The sequence below is a fragment of the Chinchilla lanigera genome, unplaced genomic scaffold (assembly GCF_000276665.1).
Source record: "Chinchilla lanigera isolate Chin_1 unplaced genomic scaffold, ChiLan1.0 scaffold00010, whole genome shotgun sequence".
In the NCBI taxonomy this organism is placed as follows: domain Eukaryota; kingdom Metazoa; phylum Chordata; class Mammalia; order Rodentia; family Chinchillidae; genus Chinchilla; species Chinchilla lanigera.
Window position 1 is genome coordinate 14,444,248 of NW_004955411.1, and position 18,079 is coordinate 14,462,326.

General features: G+C 36.5%; 1 protein-coding gene across 3 annotated transcripts in view; it reads left to right on the forward strand.

The window, feature by feature from the left end:
• Positions 1–18,079, forward strand: part of Slc35a1 (solute carrier family 35 (CMP-sialic acid transporter), member A1) — a 25,634-nt gene that overhangs the window by 291 nt on the left and 7,264 nt on the right. The window contains exons 1-5 of one of the 3 annotated variants that reach the window (XM_005377729.2): positions 3,745–3,832; positions 7,242–7,317; positions 13,323–13,428; positions 14,075–14,234; positions 14,415–14,567. In XM_005377729.2, coding sequence (XP_005377786.1) covers positions 13,406–13,428; positions 14,075–14,234; positions 14,415–14,567 — 336 coding nt within the window. In that variant the 5' untranslated portion in view covers positions 3,745–3,832; positions 7,242–7,317; positions 13,323–13,405. Of the gene's footprint in view, positions 1–3,654; positions 3,833–7,241; positions 7,318–13,322; positions 13,429–14,074; positions 14,235–14,414; positions 14,568–18,079 lie in introns of those variants that run through there. The other 2 variants (XM_013510792.1, XM_005377728.2) reach the window with 2 other exon arrangements.

Below are 18,079 nucleotides of genomic sequence, written 5' to 3' on the forward strand. Positions count from 1 at the left end.
GCTGCGGTGCCCTGCGCCCTGCCCTGCGCCGTGCACGGGCGCGGAGCGCGAAAGCCTGCGGGAGCCCTGCGGCGGCGCCGGGACCGGGAGATGCAGAGAAGTAGTCGCGGGGATTACCCCCGGGGTGTGTGCGCTGTTTGTAGTTACTGTGGGTCGGCGGTGAAGTCCATCGCCCGCTCCCCCGCGTGGCGCTTTCGGGCAGTAATACTTGGTGACTGATTCTCACTTAAAGAGGGTGAGTCTAACTCCAGGGCACTAGTTCTTTGCTAGTGGTTTGTACAAGCTGGGAGCAGAGCTGAGCTTTTGCACTGTGGGGCAGTAACCAGGAGCGGCTGGGCAACACCCTTTCCGCCAGGACAGTTGGTTTCATCGCTAAATAAATATTGGACGAACACTTAATACGCGTTTACAGGGGTGCCAAATTATTGTGCTGTTTGCGGAGACATTTGTCACCAGGCCCTGGCAGGGGGCGTCATCAGCAGTTGCATGTGTTGCTCTTGGGCATTATCCCATTTGGAGTTAACTCTAAACTTAAAAGAGTTTTTTGTAGCAACACAAGTTCAGGAAAAATGATATAATTATTTTGATAACTAGTAGAATAGGATAGCAAGATTAATAATGAGTGAGTCCTTCAAGATTGCAGAATCATTACGTGGAACAACTGTAGCAGTGTCCAAATTTAGGCTTGTTGCTTGTACGTATTTCTTGTTATACAATCCTATATGCCAGTACAAATGTATCTCCTAATAAAGTTACAGTTACCATCTAGCTTCGTGATATTTACAAAGGATTTATCTGGAACTTCCTGAAAGTCTAAATTCTTAGGTATGACAGTGTCCTCCATAAAATACAAGAACAGCAATAAAAAGCATGTAACTCCAAGTTCCTGTTTCTTTTGGGGACATTTCCCACACAGAAACAAACGCTGTGTGGGAGCAAATGGGAACTTTGTGAGAAGGGGAAAAGAATATTAAGACGGGGCTGGCTACTACTTGAGTTGTAGACTAGGCTTATAGTTACTGGCCCTGGGGATGATTTGAATTACCAGGAAAGCTTAATTACATGCCATAGACTTCGTATGTTACTTTGTAAAACTTGAAATTCCTACTAATTGAAATTTCTTTTTTTTGTTGTTGTATTTGTTACTGGGACTCGAACTCAGGACCTCACGCTTGCCAGGCAGGCGCTGAGCTATAACCCGGCCCCTTGAAATTTCGTATGGGGCAATTTGTGAGTTGAATGAAGAAATATTTTGATCTAAGGGTAAAAAATGTCAGAGAAAACTATGTTTAAAAAACGTTACTTTTTTAAAAAGTTGAAGTAATGTTTCTAAAATAGTATTACATATCAGAGTCCTACATAAGTAAGTTTATTTATCATTTACAAGTATCTAAACTTACTACTTTTCTACTTAGATTAGTATTTTCAAGAATATGATGTGTATTTCCATGTAATCAGTGTAAAAACACTTATCTTTTCAAAGTTGACAGGATATATTTGTAGGCTATAAAAAGTAGGATTCATATTTAACATTCACCATGTTATTTCTGGCATCAGCAACCTGTAATAAAGTAGATGTCAATTTTACAGTCTTAACTGCTGTTACTTATGAAGTACCCATGAGCAAACTTTCTGTAAAGTGCTTCTGGTTTCTGTCATAACTACTCAAGTCTGCACTACTAGGGCAAAGTACTGGATAGCTAAAGCAGTTCGGAAGGAAGTGAGTGTGGTTTTGTTTCAGTAAACTTCATTTATGGACATTGAAATTGGAATTTCATATCATTTTCATGTGTCATAAAATGTTATTTAAAATATTTTCAATTTAAGATACATAACCATGCTAGGCTTGCAGGCCATGTAAAAATGAGTGACATTTATGGTTTGCTTACCTCTGATCTAAGAAAGTGTTTTCTCCTGTACTGATTAAAAGTCGTTGCTGTTTTAATTTTGCAGTCATAAATTTTCTCTTTGTATAGGAAAGTTTTAGAACAAAGGAAGTATTGTACTGGTCTTTTTTACTTTCTTTTACGTGAACATTGCTTTTCGGCTTTTCAGAGGGTTTGAAAAGAAGGTGTAGGCAGTTATGAGCTCTGTTTCTCCTGTTTGACCATATTACTTTTTAATTAAGACTTGATGTAACATTTAAAAATAATATTTTTAAGCATGGTTTTGACATGCTCTGACATTTTTAACCCTTGGATCGAAATATTACATGAAGTCTTAAAAATATGCCTACTGTTTACAAATTATGCTTTAATTCAGTCAGGGAGACTATATACTTAACCTGTTTCTTTGTTCAGTTCCTGTGTTGCTGTATTTAAAGTGAAATGAAATGAAGCACTCATTTTATTTCCCTATGATAGTCATCTTTGAATTGCAGTTAGGCTCCCAGAGCAGTGAACAAAAGGATATTTAGCACATCAGGTAGTTTTAGTAGCCGCGGAATCAATCCATCTCTGATTCTTAACCTACATTTGCCAGAGTATGCCCCAGTGAGTGGCCAAATCTGAGTATTTATTTTTCTATGACCTATGAACTAAACATACTTTTTTCTTTTAATTAAAACACATTTAAAAAATTTTGAGACAGGGTCCAGCTAAGTTGCTCAGGTTGAGTTCGAACTTATAATCCTTTTGACTCAGGCGCCTAGCATGCTTGAGTAAGTGTGTGCCACCATGCCTAACCCTACGAATTTTTTTTATTTTTAAACAGATGAATTTTTGCAGTTGGTTTGATGACAGACCACTGACTTCAGACGCCAAGTAAATGAAATGTCAGTTCCCTTAAATAATTCCATTGTTCTTATTAGTGAATCTATATTGCAAAACATTGTACTTAATTTTAATGAAAACATCTGTGGTGACTTTCTCTCCCTATGTAAATATCCGTAATTTTGTCTGAAAAGTTTGAGCCTTGGCTGATGGAAGTATCAGACCAGGAAGTACTTGTGGTTTTACTAAAGGTGTTGAACTGGCTGTGGCACCTGAATGATGGCTTCTGCTCAGGTATACCTACCTGCAGGCAGTTCTTAACTTGTCTCTGAGTTGTACATTTCCTGCATTGCAAGTTTTGTACAGCTTTGTTGTTAATACTGTTTTTTGTGTTACCAGTTATCTCTCATCTGCAGTAAAATGAGAGGCTGGGTGTTTTTACTTTTATAAAGTTTTATATTAAGCTGTACCTTTATCACTCACCTGTTCCTTTTAGCTTTGTTTCTGCTGTTCTTAAATTTGAAGTATATACACAAATTTATAATCATAAAGATACTTAAAATGTGTAAGTTCCATCATCATAACTTAGGCTTACTATGCGCATAGTATTGCAGTTGGAGCACTGAATAAAACAGTGTTTAATGCGTTGATGTTTAAGGCTCGTTGTGTTACCAGGCTAGTCATATAACTGGAAGATACTGGTTGGAAATAGGATTTTAAATGTCATGGGTTTTAAAAAATATTTTGTGCTGGAAGTTGGAAAGCATTTGGGGCTATAACTAGTTGATTAGCTTTTTAAAATTTTAAAATTTTTATTAGTACCTGTTTGCAGTACTTGAGGATTACATTTATTGGGAGTTGCTGTGTATACATCGCACAAATGACTAGCTTTTATACATAATCTTGTCTATTAAATAATATTTTTGTTTTGCCTATTTTCCAGAAAATGTCAGTTTACTATTCAAATTATACTGCTTGACAGTGATGACCCTGGTGGCTGCAGCTTATACCATATCTTTAAGATACACAAGGACAGCAGACAAAGAACTCTACTTTTCAACCACAGCCGTGTGTATCACAGAAGTTATAAAGTTATTGCTAAGTGTGGGACTTTTAGCTAAGTAAGTATAAATACTTTTAGTGTATTGTTATTTTTCCCTCTAAGGTATTTTATTAGAAAATTCAAGCTACATCTTTTACGTTTGATGGCTCTAGAGCAATGTTTCCTCACTAGGGATGATTTGCTCTAGGGAGACATTTTGGGTGGGGGCATGGTATGGCATCTAGTGAGTAGAGGCCCGAGGCTGCTAACCGTCCTGCAATGTCCAGTATGGCACTTAGCAGCAGTTCCATCAGCTCTGTTTGTCAGTAATGCTGGAGGTGAAAAGCCCAGCTCTCTAACAAGAGTTGTTAAACTGTAGCCCATGGCCAAATGCAGCTTGCTGCCTGTTTTGGTTGCTGTAGACACTGTATGGCTCACAAAGCCTGAAATGTTTACTATTTGACTTTTACAAAACATTCCTTTGCTGACCTGTTTTATAGGAATATACTAATAGACATTTCTTGGGTCCTGTGTTAAATACTAGTGCTTCTTATGAATTTTCTCATTTAATCTTTATGCAGTTTTGAGGTAAGTACTATAATTACTCCTGTTTTATCAATACAGCATGTGAGCTGCATCAAGATTACAGTATTAATATTTGGTAATGCTGGGCATCAAATCAGTAACATCATATAAGAATCATTTTAGCTAAAGATACTTTAAAAGAGGGGTAATCATAGGGACTATCAATGAGATAGATCTAATTTTATTTGTAGACTCAGTGGGATTATGGCTTGACACATTTCTTAACCTTTTAAAACTCCTGTTGAGAAATGACTTGGGTAGAGATTTATGAAATTGGGACCTAGGTGAGAATTCATGCTGGTTTCAATACATGTGTTGGTGAGAGTAGGGAAGTAGTATGGAATAGCATGAATATAGCTCTTAGGTGAAAATAGACAAATTACATTTAAAGATTTTGAAACTCATTTCACATGTATTTATTGAGTAGTGCCTATGTGACAGTTTTTATAGTGGATCTTGGTATATAGGTATGAGTGAAATATGGTCTCTATCTTCTTTGAAGCGATTTAATGGAAGAGACAGAAAATTAACCAGTAAATACACAGATGATTTCACATGGTCATGTGAAAAATGATGACTTGGGGAGAGAAAAGAACAGAAAAACAACTTGAGACTAGATGGTAGACGGCTTCAATATATTGGAACTTAAAATTTATGTTGTAAATAGAGCTATAGTGGCAGCCTAACTTGTCAGGTTAGTAAAACCAGATGTTTCATGTAACAAAACTCATTTTTCTGGAAGTTTGCCTTTTAATTATGAAGTTTTTCTCTCTGGATTATGTAGGATAAATGTGAGTCTTATTGTACCTTTGTAAGGCAATGTACCAAAGGCAAAAGTCTAAAACCAGAACAATGTTTAAAACTCCAGAACAACTTCCATAAACACTGAGTTAACAAATTAATATAATCTTAAGGTTTAGCTTCTTTTAAGAAGAACAAAGTTTACTGACTTTGAAAGGGACAAAAAATTATTAAGTCAGGAATTATATAGAACTGTTAGAGCATGATAGTAGCTATTCTAAATTGTAAGATCAAATCATGGTTCAGTTTGTTTTGCAACTGTGAAGAATTTGTGGAAATCACTATGAAAAAAACAAAACAAAAAGCACTGAAGCCTGTGATATAACTTAGCAGTTGGGCTAGTTATCCACCAACCTACCTGTGTAGACCTTTTCTTTTGATGATTTTCCAGTTTTGCATTGCTTCTTGTATAGGATTTCTTGCTTTTCCTCAGGTATTCAGTGTTACAGGTATAGTTAGTTGTTTTGTGGAAACTTTTTTGAAATTATGTCAAAATACAAACACAGAATTTTGAAAATTTACCAGGCTAGTCAAATGATGGTGCTGAAATAACAGCAGTGTGTAAAAGCAGTAGTTTCTGTGTCTGTCACCAGCATAACATAAAGGCCAGGATTTTGCACACAAAAGCTAGGAACAATCAGAAAAGGTTAAGAATTATGATATACAAAGTTTTGGTGGTTGGCATTTGACATTAAATAACAATTTGGTATGGAAAAGAACCATTTTTAAAAAATGAGTTTGTTATTACAAAAAGTACTGGAAAAATTTGGAAAGCATGAAAAAAGTGAAATCACTTTTTGGAGCTACTGAATTTTAGAGTGAATATTAATTTTTATGGAAGAGAATATCAGTGAAAACATTAACTTTTGGAGTAGTGAAAGAGTTAAAGAATTATGTCAACCTGTGAGGTCACAGATTGGTAGTGCAAAATGAAATGATGGGATAGGACTATAGCACCATGGCAGAGCACTTGCCTAGCACGTATGAGGTCCTAGGTTCAATTCCCCCGTGGTGCAGAGTGAAATGATGTAGGACACTGCTTTTTCAGCAAACTGTAATGAGACAATTAATAATGAAACTAAAGCACAAAAAAATTTGGGAAAGATATCTAGTGAAAATGCTGCAAATTGGCACTAGATCTTGAAAGGACAACTAGCTCTTAATAATTTACCTGAAGTAGTTGCAATATAAAAAGATGAATAAGATACATAATAAAACTGGTGACTAAGAATGAATTGGACATTAAAAATTGTTGCAAAGAATAGAACTTTTAGATTTAGTGATATAAAGTCTGCAAAAAGGTAAGATTTTCCAGATAGTCTCAGTGCTGTTATTTGTTATACACATGTCCAAAGCAGTAATTAAAAATAAAAGTGCAGAATGAGTATATAGTTTAATGGCACAGCAATTTTTAGTATGTGTGAGGCTGCAGGTTCAATCCCCACTCAAAAAAAAAGTGGGTCAAAGGCAACAAGATATATATAGTTCGTTATAAAACACAAGTTGGATGTCAGTGCTTTGCTGTGATAGACTTCTGGATATCAGGGAATATTTGTTACTCAAAAACTTTATGGGATGGTTTACACAAAAGAAACCAAAATTGGTTCATACTGTTGAATTTGTATTTATTTGGTAATTCTAATGTCAAAATACTTCTCTAGAAGTAAAACATGAAATTAGTTTTTTGTGTGTTCAAAGTAGAAGCAATATTGCATCATCTGAGAAAAGATGAAAGTTTCAGGATATTACCAGAGAAGAATTTTAGTAGAAATAACCAAAGCTCTAGAGCTACCATTTAAATGGAGAACTCATCTTTCCTTCAACCCACTCTTTACTGCATGATAAATCATATTAACCTTTCAGAGTTGATACAGATACTATGCAACAACTTCAGTTTATCCCCCCAATGCAAAGCTTAATCTCATTATAGACTATTGGTCTGGCTGATTGCTTATTTTAGTACAGTACAGTGATGCCCTTTGCTTAGTCATATGTTTAGTTTTGGCTGGTTGTTAAAGTAATTATGTTATGCAAGGTGGAGGATAGACTCATTGAGGTGGCACAAGAGATTCTTAGTATCTTATGATTAATTTTACTTATAGAGAAACATCACCGCTGTGCCCAAATAATCAGTGCTTCCACTCCCTCTGAACGTTTGAAGCATGTAGTCCTACTAAGGTAGGTTCAAGATATTATTAATAAGATATAATGGGGTAGCCAATTTCATTTATTCATTTAGCAAATATTTATCAAGCCCCAATTATGAGTTCCAACATTGTTCTAGATACGAGAAATATAGTTGCATATTAAAAAAGCAAATTTCTGCTCTCCTGGAGCTTATAGTCTATTGGAGAACCAAATGTTATGGTAAATTAGTAATAAATTGGTGGTGTTATGAAAGGGAAGTAGACGGTGCTGTACACAAGTACAGAGGAGAGCCTCCATTAGGACTGGAGAGTTTTCTCTCTGAGGAAGTTGCATTTAATCCTAGACCTAAAGATTGACTAGAAGTTAGGTAAGAAAAGAATAATTTTGAAATCCCTGAGGCGGAAAAAACTGCCACTTAGACATCAGTACTTCTGGAGTAAGGTATCAAGAGCCAAGTACTTTGGGAAGTCACTGGACAGTTTAAATCAGAGTCGAAAATGGCAAACTGTTTTGATTCCAGAGTCACTTTGATCCCTTTAAGGAGAATGGATTGGAAAGGTAAGAGTGCAGTGAAGTGTAAAAGTTGGAAGGAGGAAACCTTATTAGAAGCAAGAGATAATGGCCTAGGATGACAGCATAGGTAATGAAGAGAGTTAATGGATTTGAGTTATGCTCTGGAGGTATGAGCTATAGTACTTAATCATGTATTTGAATAAATAGTTCCCTTTCTTTAAAGGAATTTCATTCAATAAAGTCATCACTAGAATTTGAATAGGAACTATTGCTCCTAGGGGAAATACAAGGTGGGGTTCCTGTGAGTCTCTGGTCACATTTCTATCAACTGATTAGTGCATAACCTTGTTTTATGTGTTTCATTTTAAAGACACTTTATTTAATGGTATCCTTTGGATCTTAAATGTCCCCCAAAGGCTTATGTGCTAAAAGCTTGCTCCCGTTAGATGGAGGAAACTTTAAGAGGTGGGGCCTATCGGGTAGTCTTTTGGGGATTGTGAGACCTCAGTCTCCTTGTTTTTTCTTTTGATTCCTGACCTTGAGGTCAGGCATTTTGCTGCCTTGTGCAAAGAAATGGGAATAACTGATCATGGTCGAAAATCTCCAAAACTGTGAGCCAAAAATAAAATCTCTCTCATAAGCAGTTATGTCAGGCATTTTGTTACAGTAACAGAAAGCTGACACATTTAATATATATTTCTGATTAATCAGCATTGAACTCATGGTCAACAGCACTGTAATTTATGCCTGAATGAAGTTTACCTATCACATAATGTTATATCATAACCTTCTTAGAACACTAGCACTTTAACACTATACTTGGGGGCCATCTTAAACAGCAAAGTCACCAACAAAAAGCATTAGAAAGTAAAGAATGTGGACTTCTGGATTATTTTATTGTATAATTTATGTATCATTATTATTATTATTGTTATTTTTGAGACAAGGTCTCACTATGTAGTGCAGGCTGGCCCTGATCTCACTGTGCAGCCTTGGCTGGCCTCGCACTCACAGTGATCCTCTTGCCTCAGCCTCCCGAGTGCTGGGATTATAGGCATGTGCCATCACACCCAGCTCATTAATTGATGCTCAGAATGCCCCAGACTTAAACTGTGGAATCTCCAAACTTCCTTCTGTTTCTTTCTCACGTATTCTCATCAGTCTCTGAAGTTTCTTTTTAGCACAAATTGCTCTAGACTTATTTTGTGCTTTACCTGCCCAAACACTGAAGTCTTACGTTTTTTTCAAGGATTCTTTGTTCCTTTTATTTTTCATAATGATATTTAGAAATCAGGCACCACGTGTACACGTTGCTAACTACAGTATTCTTGCGTCTACACCCTGTCAGCAAATAGGAAATATATGCATATGTGCATATACCCTGTTACTTAGGTCTGTTTCTCCATGTTTACGTACACCATTGAGTTACTGGTATATATTGATGGATATCTACAGTTCGGATCCAACCTTCTTGAGAAGGACCTAACCTTCCCCTTACTCATTTGTTTCCTTCTTAGTACAACTTTGTGATTCATTTGAAATAACAGGTCTTTTTTTGTTTGTTCTTAATTTAGGATTCTTCCATTTTTGTTGATTTTACTTGTAATTTTTGGAATATGAAAATATACTTCAATCAGAAGTTATAACTGCAAAAAAAAAGTATGAAGAGGAATTAATGGACTTAACTACTTTGATAAATAAGGTTGAGGTGGTCTAACTGGTGAATTTTAGTTATGTGCAGGAGATTGCTGGGCACTGTGTAAAATACACGGTATTCCACTTTTTTTTTAATAAACATTTTATCTTCTTTTTTTAACACTTAAGTATTTCAAGGTAGTGTATTAGAAATCTGTCTTTCTAAAAATTCTACGGTATTCCCCTATGCAGACATAGCTGTGTGCCACTCTCTGGTGATGGACATCGGGGTTGCTTCCAGTCTTCTGCTACAAAACAGTATGTCGTATTGTTCTGTGCACACACTGTTGTGCGCCTGTGTGATCGTATCAGCTCACTTTTTCTTTGACTTTTCAGTTGAACAAGAAATGAGTGAATTCTTCTTTTCAAAAGGGGAGCAAATTAGAAGTGATGTTTCAAAAGTTCTATATGTGAATATGTAAAAAATACCTCACTATTAAGCTTTCAGTTTCTAAGCTATATTTTGAAATGTAAACGTTAAGAAAATTTTCTTAAAATTCACAGGAAAATGAAATAACACCTATTGACAATGCCGATTACAATTCACCATTGGTGGTAACAGGGAAAGGAAGTGGCAGCACTTTCCCGTTGCCTCAGAGCAGTCAGCTTTTTATTGTTTGCTGTTCACCACAGTAAGAGATTAAATGATTGGAGCAGGCTGTGTACATATTAATGTACATACACCTTGGGTGTGTTTTAGTAGTAAAACAAACATATTTGCTACCTTGAGCCACCTATGCTTATCAAGATAAGACAATTTTACTACTTTATAGCATCTACTACCTAATACAGCTCTCAAGTACATGTTACAGGCTTTCCAGCTGTGTTTCTCTCTCCTGCTGGATTTACATTTTTACTGAGCCTTTATACCCATGCTATAATGAGTTCTGGGTCTTGGGAGAAGGTCAAAATCATTTACCTCATCTGATGAGTATTTTTGTTCTCAAATTAACCTAATTATTGTTTTTTTATCTGGCTCCTGAAAGTCTTGTGTGTTAATTATAGTGAACTTTGCAGATAAAAACTTTGTAAACAGAATTTCACTTTGCTGATAATTTAGCTCTTGATTAACTTCTGTGTTCCATTTTGCACAGTGCCTTGGTAACCTAACCAAGGATTTTATGCTTCCTAGTGGTTCTCATCAGAATAGAAGCTGGAAGAATGAGGCCTACTTTTGGCCAAACATAGGTCAGAAAGAATTGGTTTCAGCCGGTTGATAGGAAATTTAGGCGGGAAGGCAGCAGCAGTAGAATCTCTGCAATCAGCGTGGAGCTTGAGGATTTCTTCAGGTAACCAAGGTTGCACACAGATTCTACGCCAATGATAAAAATCACACACACTGTTCAAATAGGAAAAAAGACTACATCTAAAAAGCGTTTTGATTATACATGATCTCTCTCATCTTACAAAATTATTTACATAAGTAATAAATTTGTTTTTAACAAAAGATGCTCATTAAGGTGCTTGATTTGACTCCTAAGAAAACAGTCAGGAAAATGGCCTTTAGTATTTATTATAGAATACTCAAGACTGTAGTAAACTTAGAATTAACCTTTTATTTTTGTCTTTGTATTGGAAAAAGGATAGTGTACTAGAATTTTCTGGAAAGTGTACTGTTCTTGTTATTTTTTAAAATAACTTTAGTGAGTAAAGTTAAATACAAGCTGTATTCTTAATAAGGTAATTAAGCAGGATGAACCTGACTACAGTAATAGTAATTTACTCCCTTTTAAACTTTATGAGGTAAGATTTCCATTTCTTCTTATGCCTCATAAATTTACTGCTTGTCTACTTTCTTTTTTTTTTTCTTTTTTTCTTTTTTTTTTTTTTTTTTTATCTTTTTTGAGGCAGGGTCTCACTGTGCAGTTCAGGCTACTATGCAGTTCAGGCTGGCCTTGAGCTCATTTTCTAGCTCAGGCTGGTCTCGAACTCTCAACAATCCTCCTACCTCAGCCTCCTGAGTGCTGGGATTACAGGCATGCGCCACCACACCCAGCTTGCTTGTCTACTTTCTGATTTTTTTTCTCTTAGCTTCTGTATTCATTTCAGTATCTTACAACTATATTATTGTAATTCTAAGGTACTACACTGAATTTGAGCTTTCCAGTGGTAATTCTTACACCTTGGCTTCTCTAATATCTACTTCAGAGAGAAACAGAAAAAGATACTTAAACCCTCCTGGCACTGAAAAAATAGCTTCTGAGCATCCAACAATAGGATCTGGCCAAAAGAGATGAAAACCCAAAGGTTACTCTCGGCATACCTTACTGTACTAGTTCGCCACACTGAAGGAACATTGAGTTCTGATTGGCTATTAATTTGTCTTAAGCAAAAGCTAAAGAAGTTGAAGAGTTAAGAAAAGTGAGAGAATGGACCACAGTTACCTTGGTTTTGGTGCAGGTGTGGTTATTCAAGTAGCAACTGCATCCTTAAGTAGCCCTTATTTTGAAGGTGAGCTGGCCAATTCTGTTTTTGTTTGGATAGCCAAGAAAGTCATTAATACCTATGAAGACTTATTAGTAAGGGGTGGAGACAAAATAGCATTGCTCGTAGCTGGGGCTTAGGGAAATGATAGTAGCCACTATGCCTTTGAGGGTTCAACTTGAAGCACCTTCTGTAGGAGATAAATGGATATGAGAGGAAGTAGAGTGTGAGGATTTGGCTAGTTCTGTAAATGGTACCTCTCAGTTCCGTTAGGGTGGCACTCGGAAGATAGATTAGTGTAGAAGTTTGCACTTTGGAAGGGCATTAAAAATAAGAGTAAAGTGGAAGTAGTAAGTAGTATTCTGTAGTATTCTGTACTTTATACAATCTGTAAGGTTTATGTGTTATGTGATACTAATTGTGATAATTACGGTAAATGTCCAGTTATGTCTTCTAGTATATCACCTTTTGAGATGGTTCCTTGGACTAGATCTTGGTGGTGGTTCTTTGTTTATTAATCTTTACTTTTATAAAAAAATGCTAAAATTTTTCTTTATACTTTGCTTAAGATGTCCCGAAAGTGTACAGTACATCTTGGGTTTCCATTAAGCAGCAGCTAAGGATGGTGTGTAGCTCAGTGGTAGAGTGGTGTAAAAGGCCCTGGGTTTTATCCCTGGGACCACAAACACAGCCTAGTATTTAAAGGCTAATCTTCCAACCTAGAAAACTGTTACATAGATTTCTCAGTAGTGTAAGCTTTTTGGTATCTTTTCCTCATCTGATAGTTTATAATGTACTGCCAGTCCGTGTACATGACGTTTACATACAGACTTAACATTATGGTGTGGTAGGTGTTGGATGTGGCAATAGAAGGAGATCTGTAACTAAGAAGGATGTCTTCTGTTTGGTGGCCTAGGCCAAATTTATACCTTTTTTTTCGAGACAGGGCCTCTTTATGTAGCGTAGACTGGCCTTGAACTCACGATGTTCCCAACTGTCCTGGAACTTACGGTGGTCCTCCTGCCTCATCCTCCTGAGTGCTGAGATTACAGGTGTGGGCCACCATGCCTGGCTAAATTTCTTGTCTTATTTTGAGTTGAGATTTAGAAACAATGAATACATGGGCACAGGTACTCAATTTGATATAATGGACTTTCACTCCCCCTCAGAACTTAATTTGTTTTTACAGTATTTAATTATAAAAATACTCAGTTTGAAACTGTTGATTCTAATGTTAACAACAATACAGAGGCTTCTTGTGATTATCATAAAATACAGCTACTTTACCAACGAAGATGATGGTTCGTGTAAGGGTATTGTGAGTTGTGTTTAGGACCAATCTGATACAGCACTGTTTTGGGAGATATTGATATTTATTGTAAAAGTTTTATTTTTATTTTCAGGAAATAAATGATTTATTGTGGGGGAACTGCAAGCCAGATTAGCCAGTCCTCCTGAGCAAAAATAATTCAGAATAGTTAAGAGCATGCATAATCAATATGAAGTCAGGTAATTAAATTTTTTTGTACCTTACAGATAGTTTACTTTTGTTGAGATTAATAAATTTTTTAGATTTTTCCATCGAATTATGCAGATTGGGCTTAAATTTTAAGACTGTGCTTATGTAAGTTAGATTAATTATCTACTATATTTTTTAAGCCTGAATTCATTTACAGATATTTACCTGAATCATTTGATTCCTAATTCATAAAACTTCATAACTAAGAACTAAGCCTTTTTCTTTTGCTTGTACTTTAAATATAATGTGGAAAAAATGTTTTAAAAGGTGGCTGTGAACCCTGACTAAAAAATAGAGTGAACTTGATACATTATGGTTAAAGTGGCAAAAGATTAATCTGTAACTGTTTCTTCATCTCATTACTTAATATACTCAAAAGCTTCTGAAGCTTTAACCAGAAGTGTAAGCCTAGTTAATGTCAGATTTTTCTAAATCTTAAATTTTTAAATGGAAATACATTGTTATGTTTCCTTAATCTAAAATTAGTTGGAAATTATTTTAGAAATTATGCCGAATTGCATCAGTGGACTTAACATGAACAAGATCGTTAACCTATGTGTGAAGGAATTCTGTTAAAAGAATGTTCTTTAATTTTCTACCGAATCACCTTCCCATTTCTCCCTTTTATTTTCAAAGAGAAACTGGTAGCCTGGGTAGATTGACGGCATCGTTAAGTGAAGATGTCTTGGGCAGCCCCCAGGAGCTGGTGAAGTTAAGTGTGCCGTCCTTAGTGTACGCTGTTCAGAACAACATGGCTTTCCTCGCGCTCAGCAATCTGGACGCGGCCGTGTACCAGGTGAGTGTAGCTAATGATAATGAAAAGTTCTGAGATCCTGAAACATTTTTGTTATAGAAAGATTTTTGCTAATTCTACCAATTATCAAATAATTTTCTCAGTATTAATGATTTCAGAAATATTAATCTATGTCAGAGACGAACATTAGCCAAGTTTATTAATTCTTTAATTGGTTGCTAGGTGACCTACCAATTGAAGATTCCCTGTACTGCTTTATGTACTGTTTTAATGTTAAACCGGACACTCAGCAAATTACAGTGGATCTCAGTGTTTATGCTGTGTGGAGGAGTCACACTTGTGCAATGGAAACCTGCCCAAGCTACAAAAGTCGTGGTAAGAAACGAAATACACAGCATAACGAACGTAGGAGCTTCTGTCTTACTTCAGTCTTGTACACACCAGTCACACTGGTGAATACAGTGTGATCACATTTCTTCGGTTTAAAGTAAGTCTACGTTTTAGAAAGGCTTTTTAAAAAAAGTTTTGCTATTAAGGATAGTAATACAGACTAGTTTTCTATTTCTTGAAGGAATATATTAAAATATAATACATTAGAGATAGTACCTTATACGTGTTTTCCATTCCCTTGTTTTACCAGCGATAAAACTAAAGTCCAGAGAGATGCGATGACTTGTGCAGAGAGGGTTAATCACTAATTTGTGACTAAAACTGTCAACTTCTCGGAAAATTTCTACACTTTTAAAAACATTTCAGAAACAATAGACAAGGTTTTCTTCATTTGATTTTCATTCTTTCCCCTAAACTTGATGACAGGAATGGTGTTCTGAATATTGATAATGACAGTAGGGCAGAAAAAGAAATGCCCTTAAAGTTTTCAAGAGCAAATATTCAGGTACATACCTCTTTTTAATACTCCATGTCACAATCACTTATTTCCCCAAAGAGAAGTAGGAAGTGGACCTCTGGTGAGCAGCCGTCTACAGGTCAGGGGGTTTTCTCTGCAATCAGATATGTACTCAACTGTTAGCAAACTGACCATATTTCTCTTATGAAGGGCAGTTGGGAATGGACAGAGCTTAAAAAATGGCAGGTCCGTTTCTTTTTAGTAGTTACTCCAGCTTGGTAGAGAAATGTCTGTTTTCAGAGGATGAAGTTTTAGATTAATACTTGCTGCCTTCAGATGCTGCAGAGGCAGTTCACATCCTTGATGACGTTTCAAAACATCAGATACGCACCGTTTAACTCAGTAGAACTTCAGAGAAATAATTTCTTTGGGAAGGCAAACATTTAAATGTTAAGTGTGAGCTTTAAGTAATGTTTTACTCTCAGCAAAACTGTTAGGTCCGCCTCAGACACCTTGTAAAAACTGTTAGCTGAAGTGGATTAAGGGCAGTTTATCCTACTTGGACCACTCAAGATTCTTTGTGTTTTAAGCAGAATGCAGATTCCTGTAACTACTTCTCGTTCTTCTTGTCAGAATGATTTAAACCCCTGCTAACTCCTATGATGATACTGTGAATGCTTGAAGGTAACATCATGCCCCGATTCTCCAGGTGCCCCTTCTCTCCCATTTACACAGCCCTGTTCTTTCCATGGTATGGTTTCTAGACAGAAACTGACCAGTCCCTGCCTCCAGCCCGAGACTTGTTTCTCTTCTAGGTGTTCATCTGTCCTTTTCCTCAGTATGTCTTAGAACTTCACACTGTCTGCAGATGTTTTAGTGTGAGATACAGCTTGATAATTCCCCTCCATGCCTGTTCTAAGTCAGAGTAAGGTTAGTTTTTTGGGGAGAGCAGGGTGTCCATTTCAGAATTGATTGCACACAACTGTATGTAGCTGCGTCACATGAAGTTTGTCTCAAATGTCTCAATAGCAGACTTAATTCTAAAGCCAAATGAGGATGTGTTTGTATATGGGCAGCTCATCCTGTTAGTTCTGTGTCAGTCCCTTGAGTTCTCACCTGTTCCTAACTTTCCTTTGAGTGGTATGCTTTCTAGAGTGGGCAAAGTCTTCAGTGAAAATTTCAGAACAGGACCAGAGTTGCTTAGTTCCATGCCTAACGTTGTCTTAGCTAGGTGGTTCTGGCTTGGATATCCCACAAGGTTGTAGTGAAGCCACTGTCCGGGGATGCAGTCAGCTATAAAGGCTTCACTAGGCCCTGAGGAAGTATTTCTGTGTGGGCTCATCATAACTCCTGACAAGTTAGCACTGGCTGCTTGTCTAGCTTGATTGGATCCTGTCAGCATTTTTTCTGTATGAGCATGCATTGTACTATTATCCTCACTACATTCTGTCTTATCTGTGAAGATACTGGGCAAATGTGTCAGATTTCTTGCCAAACATTGCTTTTTTTGAATTCCTCTAATCATTTCACTCCAAGAATCCTTTCAGTAAAGAAATCTGGTATGTTTCACTCTGAGGAAAACCATACTGTTTTACATTGGTGACCCTAAGTTCAAGTCATCTGTATTCTATTTTAAGTATGTGTATATTTAAAAATTACCATTTACAGGGAAAACAGAAACTAGAGATTTGGGTAATTTCGTTTACTTATCATCTAACAGTACATTATCTAGCTCAAGAAATATTTTGTCCCTGAATAGGCATACTTTAAAAAGCCTTCTTTAATGTTTTAAAGGTTTTTTTTTTTTTTTCCATCTAAGCCTTTGCTTATTATGAGTTTTTAATTCCTTACTATTTTAAAATTTCTGGTTATATTTCTCTTGATGGTCTGCAATTCAGTGAAGATGCCTTAGTCATGTTGATTTCTTTGTGTTCTTTTTAACTCTTTATCAAAACTTCATTCTTCAGGACGTCTTAATCCCTCTTGAACCACTTCCCACTAGTCATGGAATTCTAACTGGAAGTTTGTTCTCTGAATTGTGATTTATTCAAGATTGGGGCAATGTCCCTGAACTGTGCTGTTTGGCGGTTACTCAGGCTAAAATGACATGGTTGCTTTCTTGATCCAAAGTTTCCATCATGTCCATTTCATCACCTGTCAGTTTGTTACCACTCCAGAGAAGCAATTTCCATCACCGTTTCCTAACTGTGGAGATCAATAAAGCAAGTCAAGAATTTAGTAGACACTATTTAAAACAGGTTGCTGGGCTCATCCCTGGGATGGGGCCTGACAATTTCCATTTGTAATAAATTTCCAGGTGATGCTGCTGCAGCTGGTCCAGGGACCACACTTTGAGAACCACTGGTCTACAATGTCTTCTGTTTCTCCTTTTATCTTCATACAAACATTTTAGACCAAGCTTTCTCTCCCAGGTACTTACTCTCCTTACATTAGGCTTATTTATTTTGAACAAGGCATATTCTTCTTTGTAATACTGCAGTTGAGTCTCAGTCCTCTTAATTTCAGTAATATTGTTGAGACAGTATTTATCTCAAAGAAAAGTTAAGGAGAAGAAAATGAAGTTGGAACAGTCGGTTGGAACCTCATACACATGCATCTCTGGGCATGCCTCCCAGTATTATGTTTATATATTCTTGTCGACCTCTCCTATACATGAAACTAGAAAAGAAGCAGAGTTTTGTGAGTTGTGTATTGCCTTCTTAAGTATAATGCCATGATTCGGTACACAGAAGGTATACTGTAAATATCTGATGAAAATTCAGTTAAAAAGTCAGCCTTCCATACTGTAGGTGATAAAGAATAAATTGTTACCATTTTCATGACAACAGTATAAGGGATCAGAGTGGTGGCAGATACCAAAATTAAGCAGGCCAAATATGGAAAACTCTTTGCTAGAGTGCTTATTGGTATTAGAAAACAGGATTATCAGGGGCTGGGGATTTAGCTCAGCGGCAAAGCGCCTGCCTGGCAAGCGCAAGGTCGTGAGTTCGGTTCCCGGTACCGGAGAAAAACCAAAAAA